This window comes from Triplophysa rosa, linkage group LG11 (assembly GCF_024868665.1).
Source record: "Triplophysa rosa linkage group LG11, Trosa_1v2, whole genome shotgun sequence".
NCBI classification, from domain to species: domain Eukaryota; kingdom Metazoa; phylum Chordata; class Actinopteri; order Cypriniformes; family Nemacheilidae; genus Triplophysa; species Triplophysa rosa.
In genome coordinates, this window is record NC_079900.1 from 846,206 (window position 1) to 861,400 (window position 15,195).

The window sequence follows — 15,195 nt, forward strand, 5'->3', positions numbered from 1 at the left end:
ATTGTTCTATTCAATAAAAAATGTCACCTACATCTTGGATGGCCTGAGGGCGAGTAAATAAACAACAAATTTGAATTCTAGGATGAACTGTCGCTTTAAGACGACATCAAACTACAAACACAATATGACGAAAATTCGATGCAGATATTTACTTTGCTTGTAGCATATGTTTGAACCTCCACTGAATAGAAAAAATAAGGGTATTGATATCACTTAGCACATTAGCCGGTTCTTAAAAGGTCATTTACTTCAATACAACAGCAACATGTTTAACAGAAAATGCAATTCGTTTCTGCTCCTGCAGACTCACATCCAGCAGAGTTTATAGTTCTTAATAAACACAACTCGACTGTTGTCTTCATGCGCATCAGAATGATCGTAAACAATGCACTTAGACACCGAAGTTGGACATGAACATAAAACTCAAAGAGAATGATCAACTTTCGGAGTTTAGATAAGTCATAAATGTTCAGGATCAACAATCGTTTACTTCAAATACCACTGCCTTTAACATTTTTACAGTGTTTGATTTTCACAAGAAATGAGCAAGAATGAACCTGACATCGTCCATGTTTCCTTTCATCTGTGACGATGAAACACGTGAGGTTAATACGAGTTTTTTCTGTGTCTTTGGTGTGTTATAAGTTGCTCATGCATGTATTAGACGTGTATAATTGCAGAAATGAAAGTGTGGGAACAAAAGAGTCATTCTATGTAAAAGTGAATGCTCACCCAGACCTGCCCGAGACGCCTCGTGTAACCACACCCCCACAAATCTACGTCAGTTGGTGGTCTGATTTGACTGAGACCGCCCAAATGTAGACTCCGGTAAGGTGGGCGTACCTGTCAGTACAATTGAAGAGGAACCTGATGTTCCAAATATGGTAAGAGGCGTTACACGCTTGCAGTATTCCACCAATCACTACGCACTGGTGAACTGGCCAATCACAGCACACCTCGCTTTCAGAGCCATGAGCTTTGTTACGAATCTGCACGTTTCAGAGAGGCGGAGCAAAGAGGAGATACAAACATGCACGGTGTGTGGAAAATACAGCGTTTATCAACCTTAAATCCTGTAGACACATTACATTACATCTAAAACAACAAACAATAATATTCCTTTTAGCCGTGTTATATAGCCTTTAGGCACATTCATGGCAAGGTTATAGACTCTACACACAAAAATAGTAGAAAGCACTATGATGATTCCAGTGCAGTTTGTTCTTCAGCATGTTTCTTCTGATGAGTCTTCAAACTTTTTAAATAAGCAAATCTCTCTCCACAGATGGAGCAGTGATAAGATTTCTCTCCAGTGTGAAGTCTCTCATGGATTCTCAGGACATTTGAATAAGCAAAGGTCTTGTCACACTGAGAACACTTGTAAGGTCTTTCACCTGTGTGAATTCTCTGGTGCTCTAGTAAGTTATTATGTTGAGTGAAGCTCTTCCCACAAACACTGCAGTGATAAGGTTTCTCTCCAGTGTGAACTCTCTCGTGACGTATCAGATTAGCTTTATCACGGAATCGTTTATCACAGTGTGAACACTGATAGAGTTTCTCCCCGGTGTGTGTTTTTTCATGTCTCTGTAAAGAACTTGACTGCTTAAAGGTTTTCCCACACTCACTGCACTCATACGGTCTCTCATCGGTGTGGACACGCACATGATTCATCAAATGGGATTTGTGGCTGAATCTCTTGTCACACTGAGGACACGCGTACGGTTTTTCTCCCGTGTGAATTCTCTGATGAATAACAAGATTTCCTTTGGTGGTGAAATATTTGTCACATTCACTGCAGTGGAAAGACTTTTCTCCAGTGTGTGTCCTCGTGTGAATTTTCAGATTAGAAGACGAGGCAAAGTTCTTCCCACACTGCTGACAGTGAAAGTGTTTCTGGTCTCTGTGCTCTTGTGATTGAAGTTTCTTCTCTTGTAAGGTAGGAAAGCTGATGTCACATCTGGTGCAGGTGAAGAGTTTCTGTTCTGTGTGTTTTCTCTCATGTGTCTCTAAACGTCTCTGTGAACTGAATGTCTTTCCACAGGTGATGCAGGAAAGAGTTTGTGCTGTCAGTCGCTGTTTTGATGTAGAGGCCGTTTCTCCATCACAACATGAATCACCGCTCTCATCTGAAACAAACACAACAGCGTTAACAACAACCTCCAGCACATCTGAAACTACATCAGTGTCCACTGAGAAACCTTTTAGTGCGTTTGTGACTCAAGTGATGTAAAACCCTTTTATGAAACAGAAAACTCTCAAATGAAATATTGTGAAAAGACAGCAGATGAAACATACCTGAAGTAATAAAACCATCATCATTATGCTCATCTTCATCAGTCGGTTCTTCCTTTACTATGGGTTCAGTTTTAATCTCCATCAGTGTGACAGAACACATGTTGAGTGGTCTGGTGTTCAGGATCTGCTGTTCTCCAGCGTTACAGACAGAATCCAGAGACTCTGTGGAGGTTTGATCAGTAGATTCATCCTGATTCAAGGTGTGATTACTGTCACACACAGTGTCCTGAGCGTCTGTGGGGTTTGTGTCAGTATAACAGAGTAAAGTGAGGCTGAGCTCCGAGTCCTGTGTGTGTCTGGACTTCTGTTCAGAGAGGAAAATATCAGAATCAGAAGAGCTTTACAAAGGAGATAAGAGCAGCTAAGAGAAGCTACTCTGAAAAGCTGAAGAACCAGTTTTCAGCCAACGACCCTGCATCAGTGTGGAAAGGCCTGAAATACATTACCAACTACAAGCCATCATCCCCTCAGTCTATGGGTAATCAACGACTGGCTGACGACCTGAACGACTTCTATTGTCGTTTTGAAATGCAGAGTCTCACCCTTCACACCCGCCCTGACCCTATCTCTGCTATACCATTAACACCTCCTCTTGACACTCAACCTGCACTTAAGATCTGCGAAGAGGATGTGTGCCAGCTTTTCTGCAAACAAAAGATCAGAAAAGCACCAGGCCCAGACAATGTCTCACCCTCCTGCCTGAAAGTCTGTGCAGAGCAGCTGTCGCCCATCTTCACTAATATTTTTAAGAGATCTTTGGAGCAGTGTGAAGTCCCTTCATGCTTCAAACGCTCCACCATCATCCCTGTACAGAAGAAACCCAAAATATCTGGACTTAATGACTACAGGCCTGTTGCTTTAACATCTGTGGTCATGAAGTCATTTGAGAGACTTGTACTGGCCCACCTGAAGGACATCACCAGACCACTTCTTGATCCCCTCCAGTTTGCTTACCGAGCAAACAGGTCTGTGGACGATGCAGTAAACATGGGACTGCATTACATCCTACAACACCTAGACAGACCAGGGACTTACGTCAGGATCCTGTTTGTAGACTTCAGCTCGGCCTTCAACACCATAATCCCAGACCTCCTCCTGCCCAAGCTTACCCAGCTCTCTGTGCCAACCTCTACCTGTCAGTGGATTATTAACTTCCTGTCGAACAGGCAGCAGCTAGTGAGGTTGGGAAAATTTAAATCCAGCACATGTACCATCAGCACCGGAGCTCCTCAAGGATGTGTTCTTTCTCCACTGCTATATTCACTCTACACAAACGAATGCACCTCTACAGACCCTTCTGTCAAACTCCTGAAGTTTGCAGATGACACCACAGTCATTGGCCTTATTCAAGACGGTGATGAATCTGCCTACAGAAAGGAGGTTGCTCAGCTGGCTGCCTGGTGTAGTCAAAACAACCTAGAGCTGAATGCATTCAAGACAGTGGAGATGATAGTGGATTTCAGAAGGAACCCTCCATCACTTCCTCCCCTCACCATCCTGGACAGCACTGTGGATACTGTGGAGTCATTCAGGTTCCTGGGCTCCACCATCTCTCAGGACCTGAAGTGGGAGTCCCACATAGACTCCATTGTAAAGAAGGCCCAGCAGAGGTTATACTTCCTCCGTCAATTGAGGAAGTTCAACCTACCACAGGAGCTACTGACCCAGTTCTACTCAGTGGTCATCGAATCTGTTCTGTGCACTTCAATTACTGTTTGGTATGGCTCGGCCACCAAATCAGACCTACGAAGACTACAACGGACAGTTCGTAGTGCTGAGAAAATTATTGGTGCTCCTCTGCCCACACTTCAGGACCTGTACGATTCCAGAGTGAAAAACAGGGCAAGAAAAATCATCATTGACTCCACACACCCAGCACACAAACTCTTTGATCTGCTGCCCTCTGGCCGGCGCTTTAGAGCACCAAACACCAGGACTTCCAGACACAGAAGCAGCTTCTTCCCCCAGGCAATCTCCCTCCTAAACAGATAACTTGCTCCTTAAGAGCAATATTCCACTTCCACTACTCCTATAGTGTGCACTATAGTGCCTTATTATATCTACATCTTATGTATACATGTATATAACACTACTCTATCTACTTACTACAATTATCCATTTGCACAAGTGTACATACAATCTGTTAATATGTATATTCTACTATATACTACCCTGTACAATGTCTCTTATATGTTATTATCCCCCATTTTCTGTAAAATAGTCTTTATTTTATATATGCACAATTTAGAATCTTTTAGACTGTAAATCGTATTATATTGTATTGTCATTGTGTTGAATGTCTGTACTAGAAGCTTCCAACACCAAAGAAAATTCCTTGTGTGTGCAAGCACACTTGGCAATAATCAGAATCAGAAGAGCTTTATTGCCAAGTGTGCTTGCACACACAAGGAATTTTCTTTGGTGTTGGAAGCTTCTAGTACAGACATTCAACACAATGACAATACAATATAATACGATTTACAGTCTAAAAGATTCTAAATTGTGCATATATAAAATAAAGACTATTTTACAGAAAATGGGGGATAATAACATATAAGAGACATTGTACAGGGTAGTATGTAGAATATATTTAGATAAAGCTATAAACTATGACAGTGAGATTAAAAACAGTATTAAAATACAAACATTAAAAGCAGTAAATGATGTTGAATGTGTCCAAACCTCAGTGTTGAGTTCATCTCCTCTTGTCCTCAGCTTTTCCTCCAGTAACGCCACCTCTTTCTTCAGCTGACAGATTTCTGTGATGAAATCATCAATATCCAGCATGGACAGATCAGTTCCCACTGATTTACAGCACATCTGTGACGTCATCCTCAACATCTCAACAACACACACACACACACACACACACACAACACTGTGTTTAAAACACTCAAGAGAGAAAATCAGAGTGATGTGAACACGCAGCGCTCGATGTTTGACTTTCTTTCTTTCTTTAGTGGGTTTATCGGCGGACTGAAGAGCTGCAGAGCGACTCCTGCTGGACTGGAGACACAACACACAGTTAGATACCAAGAGGCGAAACTCTGGTGCTTTTGGGGAAACAGCCACTAGGTGTCGCTTCGGTAGCGCGGCAGCCATTTTGGGGTGAAAATGCCAGCTGGACAATAGCACAGACATCCAGAATAGCGCAATAGAAAATAATCAAAATAAGTCATCAGTCATTTTTTTGACATCTACAGTAAATGTTGTATTGTCTTGTATGATGTTATCAGTTGTCGAATCCAACTATTTAGCCTACTTTATTGAGTATTTCCATTGTGTGCAACTTTACACATTTATTATTAGTTACTATTTCTCCACTAGGTCTCAAATATATATTGCATGTTTTAATCCCCTGGAACACACTACAAACATGATGATCTTATAGAACCATGCTGAAAAAAACAATAATTTAATTGATTTAATGGTAAATAATCATGTTAAATCATTATGGAATAATAAAATACATTTTGTAGTTGGTTTTAATGGAAGAAGCTAATGGTTCGTAATGGCAACAATTAATTTCTGTGATGGTTTCTATTTTTTAGCAAGGATGCATTACTGCTGAAAATAAAAGCAGAAACCCAATTCTAATGGTTTCCATTAAAATACCATTATGAACTATTAGCTTTTTCCATTAAATTCTGGGTATTTGACAGATTAATATGCAAATTGTTCCTATGGTTGGACGGGGAAAAAATGAGGGAAAAACAAAAAATCTCAGAAAAATCTCTCTTAAACTGTTTTATGTTATAAGCATAAATATTAATCATATAAAATAATGTAATATTAACAGTTTGTTTTCTAAAATTTGCTATGTCCCTTTTCTGATGGATGTCCTTAATTTGTTGGTTTTGATAAAGTGTTTATTATGATGATACTTGATAACTCACATGATATTAATGATTCCCTGTTTCATAGTAGTAGGGAGAACATGGGACTCGGATATTTCTTTTAACATATGAAAAACAAGGTCTTTAATATGCTCCCAAAAATGCCTATAAAAAGTACTTGTTATACCATCTGAACCTGGTGATTTGTCTAATGACAAACATTTCATTGCTTTTTCCACTTCCTCCATATCAATGACTGCATCGCATACATTTTTTAAATCCTCATCTACTTTGGGGACCCACTCCTTAATGGGATCAAAGAAGGCATCAGCATGTAATTGCGAATAAGTGGAAGAGTAAAGTTTGCTGTAGAAATTTTGAATTTCTTTAGATATTTTTTGAGCGCATTCTTTAACTGCATTCCTCTCTTGTCTCTTTTTTCCAGTCTGTGGAGCTTCACTCGCCCCATTGGCTGCAGCCAGCCCCTATTGGCCCCATCGGCTAGAGCCAGCCCCTATTGAAAATACGTCATCTCTGTGGTACTTCATTCGACACACCTCCGCCACCATCAAAAACCGCCCACGTTCCCTGGTTTGTTACATAGATTTGAGTGAACTAACATTCAGCCAATCACAAGTGAGTGTTACGAGGCGAGTCGTGTTTCGTGGACGCGTTTCAGTTTATCTTCAAACACATGGAAGCGGGAAAAGCGTGCTGTTGTATTCTGTTGTGGCGGCAACTGAAGACGGGTCCTACTGGCGCTGCTGAAAGGTATGGCCTATATACACACGTTAAAAACAAGCTGCTGTAGTGTCGAGCATGTATGATACGAGTATGTGGAAGTAAGGGCACTGTTTAGGGTGCAAACCTGCGTTTTACAGGATAAAATTCTATCACTTTGCAGTTGAAGCAAGGAGAAGAACGGAGTCGCTCACCACACAACGATTGAATCATGTGCGTGCGCGTAAACTTTTAGCGCAGTTTGTGCTAGGGGTGGGCGGATCGATCCTGAAGTATCGATACAGCGGTTGTATCGAAAAGGATCGATCCTAACATAAAAATATCGATACTAATGTGTTTTTACTACTGATTTTATTTATTTATTAATGTAGCTAACAATTGTATAATATAGAAAACCTTTTTCCCATACGACTAGTTTTGCGCACGTTGCTCCTCCCTGCGCTGCTGTGTTTTGTTGTCCGCCATCACGTGACTCAGTCAGCAGCGCCAAGCGCAAGCAGAGCAAAGTCCGCAGGCCTATCTACTTGAATGGGGGAAGGTAGATATTTCTAAAATTGCTGGCAAAAAGCACAACTAAACAGCATATGTCCGATCAATAGTTAAACATGTTGGTTTGCTAAGCTTAAATTGCGCTAAAAATCACCTTTTTCGAGGTCGCCTCATCTACTGCGCCTGCGCAGAGGTTGTCATTCCTCCCCATTCATCGTAACGGCAGTGGCGCATGTTAATATTAATATCTTTGAGCAGAGGAGAAAGAAGATGAGCATCGTGTGGAGTTATTTCACTGCTTTCACTGGCAGTAGGGCTTTGGGGGTAAAAAGCCAAAGATTGAGAGTTAAAGTACTTTATTATTTAAGCACTTAATTTACTTTGTTTTTCAAACAATAGTGTGCACTTTGTTCATAAATTTACTTTAAAAAAGTGTAATGAAAGGTAGACATGTTAATTTGTTCTATTAGTGTGTCTAAATATAACACTGAACAAAAACGGAAAAGAAGTTTTAAAATCTTTGTTCTTCAGTAATAATTTTTTATTAGCTAGAGAAGTAGTACTGGGATAGGGAGAAATTGTTTTGTTATATATTGTTTTTCTGTCCCGTCAATCTATTATTACTATTTTCCAATAATAATTTGGTGCAAAGTTCATGTTTGCAAATTCTATTACAGTAATAAATAAATATATTTATTTAGTTTAAAATATGTCCTGTTTTAACATGCACATGATTAATTAGCCTACATGCACATTAAGAGCACAAATCACAAAATATTTTAGTGGTCATGAAAATGTATTCAGATTTAGCATATTAATGATGCATTCATCTGAAAATCATGACACTTCAGCTACAGGAAAGTAAATTTAAGTTCAAGAGAATGCTTCTAAAAGTATATATATATATATTTTTTTCTCGATTAGAGTTTTGGGTTCCTCACCACCGTTTGCATACTGTTTTTGCACTATTTGCCTGGCCGGGGGGGCTGCTTTAGAATTTTAAAGTTTTACTTAATTAATATTGCATATAGGAATTTATAGTCTGTTATATTTGACCTGTGCTTCTCTCTCCTTTATCTTAAATGTGTGCTCTCACTGAGCGTGTGTGTGTGTGCGTACTTACATGTGTGTGTGTGCGTCGCGCATCCGTGTGTGTGTGTGTGTGTGTGTCTCTATGTCTATGACTGTTAGTACGTGTGCATATTGTGTGTGTGGGGTGTTTTGTATGTGGGTATGTCTGTCTTCCGTGTTCAACTTTTTCTTGTTTTTGCAGGTACAACTTTAATTGTTTTGCTTATAGTCAATATGTCTTATGTACAGCTGCTTTGTAACAATGAAAATTGTAAAAAGCGCTATATAAATAAAGTTGAGTTGAGTGAGTTGAGTATTGGTATCGATATCGATATCGGCAATACTGGCCCTGCATTTACTTGGTATCGGATTGATACCAAATTTTACAGTATCGCCCACCACTAGTTTGTGCATCTATAACAAGAATAAAGAGCGTTTGAATAATGTTAGTTGTATGTGCAATTGAAACACGTCTGTTTAGCGGTTAAAATTGTATGCAAATAATATATTTTAATGTTTTTTTTCATAAATATAAATATTACATTGTAATCTGGTGAATGCTGCTTTGGTAAGTCTCAATGTCCTGTAGATATAGTAAATATACATATGCAATATATTAATTATATGTGACAGTGTGTTTGTGTGTGTATATATAATTAGTCAGTTCTGGTCCTTGATTCTGATTGGTTGAGCCGAGTTCTAACACTGTGTCTACACAGGGCGCGACGTGACACAACAAAAGATATTAGAAACGCATTAGAATCCATTATAATTTCAAATTTTGTCCACACTGGATGCGGTGCAGCGCGACACCACAAACCCATTGAGAACAAGCAGGTAGTCATGTCGCATTGTGCCGCGTCCTGTGTAGACACGGTGTAAGCTGTTATATAATACCCCGATTTATAACGGCTGACCGCATTACATAGCCTAAATATCACTTTATTTAATTTATTTTATGAAACCTTGCTATGGAATAACAGTTTTATAAAGGCAATAAGCGTCAAGAAGCAGTGGGTTACAGTGCATTTTATAACAGCTAAGGGTGTTTTAGGTGCTTCGTGTCGTGCCACAAGGCCCTTAGCTGTTATAAAATGCACTGTAAAGCCTGGCTCAGACTACAGGAGTTTTAAAATCCGGAAAGATTAAAAATTCTGGTTGCAGCACACACATAAGGAGAATCTTGACAGATTCTCTTATTTAAAATCTTAAACAAGCTCACACTCATCAGTGTACAACTAAATTACACATATTTTACATATCCATAGGATATGCAGTTTTGTAAAAGGAGCTAATAGTAACCGTTTTAATGGGTTTACTATTTTTAGATGTTGACATCACATCTACATTTGAATCTCTTTTTCAAGCACTACAAAAATAGGTTTGCCCTTTGTAAACTTGCATTTATGAATGTGAAATGTCCAGATAAGAAAACGTTGGGGCGTAAAGTTGTGTTTATAAATAAGCCTAAAGGTAGCAAGTGCAAAAATAAAAATTTAGAAAGTTTGATTGGAAGTTTTTTTATTTCATAATTGCACATCAAAAGACATTCTAAGACACCCAAACTACAGGATAATATTAAGATTATCATACCAGAGGACGCCTCTTACGTCATCTCACCGGGAAACAGAAGTAAACAAAGGGACATCGCAAAGTTAATTTCACGTGATCTCACCTGGCAACGGTTGTGTAACGTCTTTGTCGCTCTCTGAATGATTCTCTGTCTGTCTGTCCAAAGCCGCGGGAACGTATTTTGAGCAGGGGGTGCTATAATGCTTTTTGCTAGGGCTGAAGTTATGACTGTGCTTTGGGCGAGCCGCTTAAGTTTAATGTTAATAAATAACGGAAGAAAAAAAATAGTTGCTGCCGAGAATAAAGATGAATGCCAATGTGATTATAAGATACAGCATAAAAACAAACACATAAACGCATGTTATATGTATGCCTATAGCCAAATAACAATCTGTTGAACGAAACTACAAGCTGCGCGTTAGCAGTTAACTTACCCGGTACATTTAAAACCGACGCGACTTCTCCCCAGCTCTTTTCCTTATCTGTGCGGTTGTGGTATGTTTTGGAGGATACATTATATAGACAATCATGCTGTTGCCACAAGTTGTTCCTCCATCTCCGCTGTCCAACGTACCCTTGCAGGAGCTTTCGCGGTCGACATTTTTAAAGGTCTGTCAGTCACCTCCGTCACCTTGCAGATGTGCCTCTCATTGGCTGTTGCGAAAGTACCAACGTCATCACCCCGATTTAAAATCCTAAATATCAAACATGTTTGATATGATCGGGGCGGCCCCGATCTCTCTCGGAGCAGATCGGGAGGTGTAAGATTCGATCTGTGAACGCCTCACATTACGTGATAATCTGGGCCGAACCTCGGACTTTTTCAAAGATTCTCGGGAGGGGAAATCGGGGTAAATTCTGGCCGAGAATCCTGTAATCTGAGCCAGGCTTAACCCACTGCTTTGTGGGGCTTATTGCTTTAATATATAAAAAGGGTCCCCCGCCAACTTTTAAAATGCCGGCTACTCCCCTGGCTAAAGACTAATCTGAATCGTTCTCTCTAACATCTCCAGTTCACACAAACAGTGATTGACACCTTCAGTGAAGCTCCTCCCACATCAATCCACCAATAAATACCAGAAACCAACAAGCAGAAGAATCACTTCAGGTGTCAGAACTGAGATCTTCAGACTGTTGTTGGAGTTGCTGGAAGAGAAGCTTGAGAACACGAGAGATCCAGAACTACACAGAACACAAACTGAGGGACTAAAGAACACAGAGGTTGGTTTTATGTTTCTAAAGCTTTATTACTGAATTAATTTAAAATCTACTTTAATGAATTAAGTGGTTGTTGGTGGACCATAAATGCAGAAGATTAGCAGTAAAATACATCTAATAACTTTGTATGGATGTAATCTGGTATAGTTCAATATAATTTCATTAATCATATGGAAATATCGTGACCACCCGTTCTGCTTTAAGTTTTTTAAACAACATTTTGACCCTTTGTTCCACATTTTCATCAGTATGTTGGTTTTTTTATTGTCTAATTGAAAAAGAAAACATGAATGCATATGTCCTTTTACCTGACTACTACATGGAAGTGATGGTTTTAATTACAGAACATATAATTCAATGACACAACTTTTTATAATAAACATAAATTTGTTCTCTGGCTTGCACAAATAATAATTTAACATAGAAATGAGTTATTTTTTAATCCTATTGCTTTTTTCTGCTGGTAATCTCATTACCATAATGCGTCCCGCAACATCTGAGTGCATTTTATGTTGTAATTTAAACAGAATAGAATTAAAATATTCTCTTGGGAGGTTCTCATCTTACAGTATATGGCAAACACTTTATCCAAAGCAATACTCACTTAATGACTGTGTTCTCTGAAAATGAAATTATGATCTTGTCTTGTGCTGTTGTTTTGTACAGTTTTAAAACTGTTGTTAACACAGAGTTTTGTTCATTTCAGATATGATGGAAGTGAATAAGGACTGTCAAGATGAAGTAAAAGATGCTGATGAGAAACATCAGTGTGCACAAAAATCCCAGAATGTTTCACCAAACGGAGCTCTGAGAACAGGAGATAAAAAACTTGGAAAGAGATCCCCAATAACCGGACACATGAGAACTCACACCGCAGAGAAACCATTCACATGTCATCAGTGTGGAAAGAGTTGGACAAGAGCAAGTTACTTTAAGATACACATGAGAATTCACACCGGAGAGAAACCCTTCACATGCATTGAGTGTGGAAAGAGTTTTACAACTACAAGTTACCTTAAGAGACACATGAGAATTCACACCGGAGAGAAACCGTTCACGTGCAAACAGTGTGGAAAGAGTTTGACAAGAGCAAGTCACTTTAAGATACACATGAGAATTCACACCGGAGAGAAACCGTTCAAGTGTCATCACTGTGAAAAGTGTTTTTCAGACCCAGGTCACTTTAAGATACACATGAGAATTCACACCGGGGAGAAACCATTCATGTGTCAACAGTGTGGAAAGAGTTTTACACAATCAGGAAGCCTCAAGTTTCACATGAGAATTCACACTGGAGAGAAACCTCACGCATGTCTACAGTGTGGAAAGATTTTTACAAACACAAGTCACCTTAAGAGACACAAGAGAATTCACACCGGAGAGAAACCTCACGTATGTCAACAGTGTGGAAAGACTTTTACACAAACAGGAAACCTTAAAACACACATGAGAATTCACACCGGAGAGAAACCTCACGCATGCCTACAGTGTGGAAAGAGTTTTAAACGTATAAGTCACCTTAAGACACACATGAGAATTCACACTGGCGAGAAACCTCACGCATGTCTACAGTGTGGAAAGACTTTTACAAACACAAGTCACCTTAAAGAACACATGAGGATTCACACTGGAGAGAAACCTCACAAATGTCTACAGTGTGAAAAGAGTTTTACTTCTGGTGGTCCTCTAAAGATTCACATGAGAATTCACACCGGAGAGAAACCTTACGCATGTCTACAGTGTGGAAAGACTTTTACAAACACAAGTCACCTTACAGAACACATGAGAATTCACACCGGAGAGAAACCTCACGCATGTCTTCAGTGTGGAAAGACTTTTACAAATACGAGTCACCTTAAGAGACACATGAGAATTCACACTGGAGAGAAACCTCACAAATGTCTACAGTGTGAAAAGAGTTTTACTTCTGGTGGTCCTCTAAAGAGTCACATGAGAATTCACACCGGAGAGAAACCTCACGCATGTCTTCAGTGTGGAAAGACTTTTACAAATACGAGTCACCTTAAGAGACACATGAGAATTCACACTGGAGAGAAACCGTTCAAACCTTACGCATGCCTTGAGTGTGGAAAGACTTTCAGATGTGATAGTTTACTTACGGTACACATGAGAGTTCACACCGGAGAGAAACCGTTCACATGCTGTGAGTGTGGAAAGAGTTTTACAGCCTCAAGTAACTTCAATAAACACATGAGAATTCACACTAGAGCGGAACCCTTCAATGGATCAGTGCAGTAAAGGTTTGTCTAGAGATACCTGTGAGAGGACGTGCAAATGTAAAGTCTTGCTTGTGTAGTGTTTGTGGAAAGAGTTTCTCACGACAGACCTGTTTCAAAGCTCATGAGAAACTAAATGTTTCCATTGAAGGCCGATGTCGACCAAGAACGGTCCAGTTGTAGTCACAACATCAGTGCCATCAATGTGTGGAATTGTTTCTAGATCACCATCGATCGGCCGCTAGAGCCGGTGTTGTGGTAAAATTATTGGTCTTGTAGTTCAAATAAATCTTTCAGACAAATAAGGTCCAGGTGTCAAGGAGTTAACTTTATTTGCTCGAGCCCAAACAAAGTGAGATGTTCCAAGTCATCTAAAAACCAAGTGTTTTCAGTCTACAGTTATAGTGAAACTTCTGAAAGGTGGTCTCTTCTGAAACCAATCAGGTACTTTCCTGTTATCTCTTATTTTTTATTAACCAATTGTTAATTGCCTGCCACCAATAAGTCCCAGGCAACAAGGTACGTATCTAATGGTGGTACGCTGGCTATTACCTCATTTTTAAAATAATTTGCATACAATGGTTACCACACGAGACCACCAAACAAGCCATGGTCACCGTACGAGACCACCAAACACACCTTGGCATACGTGCGTGATCATGGTTACTTTTAAACAGTAACCATGTCCCCAGGTTTCAGAGAGAGCACAACATGCTTCAAACTTTAGGCCTCTAAAAACATGACTGGATTTTACCTTGTTACATTGTGCTCAAATGTGCTTAAAAAATGCTTAAAGTGACATTAAGTACATTTATACAAACAATCATTGGTTACAGGTACAGGGATATAGGGATTGTATCCATTACAGATCAAGCCATCTATGTACTAATGTTCCTATGAATACTTCTTAATACTTTTTAGGTATTTTATCATAAAACTGGTGAATAACAGTGCTCAATACATGTAAAATATATCTTGTTTGTATTCAGAAATTACACAATACTGGTCACTTGATTGACAGGTGGAATGCCGCTATGCTGATGTCTGCTGTTTATCGCTCTGAGCTAACTTGATCACGTCAAGTTATTGATATCATAAAAAAAACATAAGCTACAAATCTTTTATAAAATCCTACAGGATTCTCTCTTTGCATTTCAGCGTGCGGCTAAGGCTGCAAAGAGTAGATATTTCTCAAGAGTTAATTACACAAAACAGCAATAAGCCAAATATTTTATTTTCCGCTATTAAGTCTGCACTTCATCCAATTGTCACCATCTTTGATGATGCATCGGTCTCGTTGTGTGAGAATTTTGCTCATTATTTTGATGGCAAGATATCTCAAATTTTGTCTAATGTGCCAATGCTGTTTTATTATGCTGTCTAGCTGTTGCCCCATACTCAGGTTCTACTTGGTCTCTTTTTGAGCCTGTTAATCTGAATACTTAAACCAAAACACTGTTTAGTTTGGAACCTACAATGTGTCCTCAGGATGTTATCCCACCACGTTTTCTTTTTTAATCATTTCAAATTATTGTTATCATTGGCCCCAACTTACTATCAATTATCAATAAATGTCTCCATACTGGGACTGTCCCCCATGACTTTAAACTTGCCACAGTTCGACCATATTTAAAAAAAAAAAATTTGGACCCGACATTGCTCACTAACTTTCGTCCAATCTCAAATCCCCCCTTTTTATCTAAAATTTTGGTGAAAACTGTTTTAAATCAACTTCA

General features: G+C 39.3%; 2 protein-coding genes across 4 annotated transcripts in view; one reads left to right on the forward strand and one right to left on the reverse strand.

Moving 5' to 3' along the window:
* LOC130561117 (gastrula zinc finger protein XlCGF57.1-like) overlaps positions 1-13,752 on the forward strand; it is a 36,433-nt gene extending 22,681 nt beyond the window's left edge. Inside the window, exons 1-3 of one of the 3 annotated variants that reach the window (XM_057345260.1) lie at positions 6,741-6,902; positions 11,018-11,225; positions 11,929-13,752. In XM_057345260.1, the coding sequence (XP_057201243.1) occupies positions 11,931-13,481 (1,551 nt within the window). In that variant the 5' untranslated portion in view covers positions 6,741-6,902; positions 11,018-11,225; positions 11,929-11,930 and the 3' untranslated portion in view covers positions 13,482-13,752. Of the gene's footprint in view, positions 1-6,722; positions 6,903-11,017; positions 11,226-11,928 lie in introns of those variants that run through there. The other 2 variants (XM_057345259.1, XM_057345261.1) reach the window with 2 other exon arrangements.
* LOC130561121 (zinc finger protein 501-like) lies at positions 999-5,258 on the reverse strand. The gene is made up of 3 exons (XM_057345267.1): positions 4,978-5,258; positions 2,296-2,599; positions 999-2,126 (listed from the first exon to the last, which is right to left on the reverse strand). Exons 1-3 carry the CDS (start codon positions 5,134-5,136, stop codon positions 1,198-1,200), a joined length of 1,392 nt encoding a protein of 463 aa, XP_057201250.1. The 5' UTR covers positions 5,137-5,258; the 3' UTR covers positions 999-1,197.
* Positions 13,753-15,195: the final 1,443 nt, after the last annotated feature.

Coding starts and splice junctions, on each gene's coding strand:
- LOC130561121 (XM_057345267.1), bottom strand. CDS start 5,136: ATGTTGAGGATGACGTCACAGATGTGCTGTAAATCAGTGGGAACTGAT. Junction 2,600..4,977: donor GAGATGAACTCAACACTGAG/GTTTGGACACAT, acceptor CTCTCTGAACAG/AAGTCCAGACACACACAGGA. Junction 2,127..2,295: donor TGATGGTTTTATTACTTCAG/GTATGTTTCATC, acceptor TGTTTGTTTCAG/ATGAGAGCGGTGATTCATGT.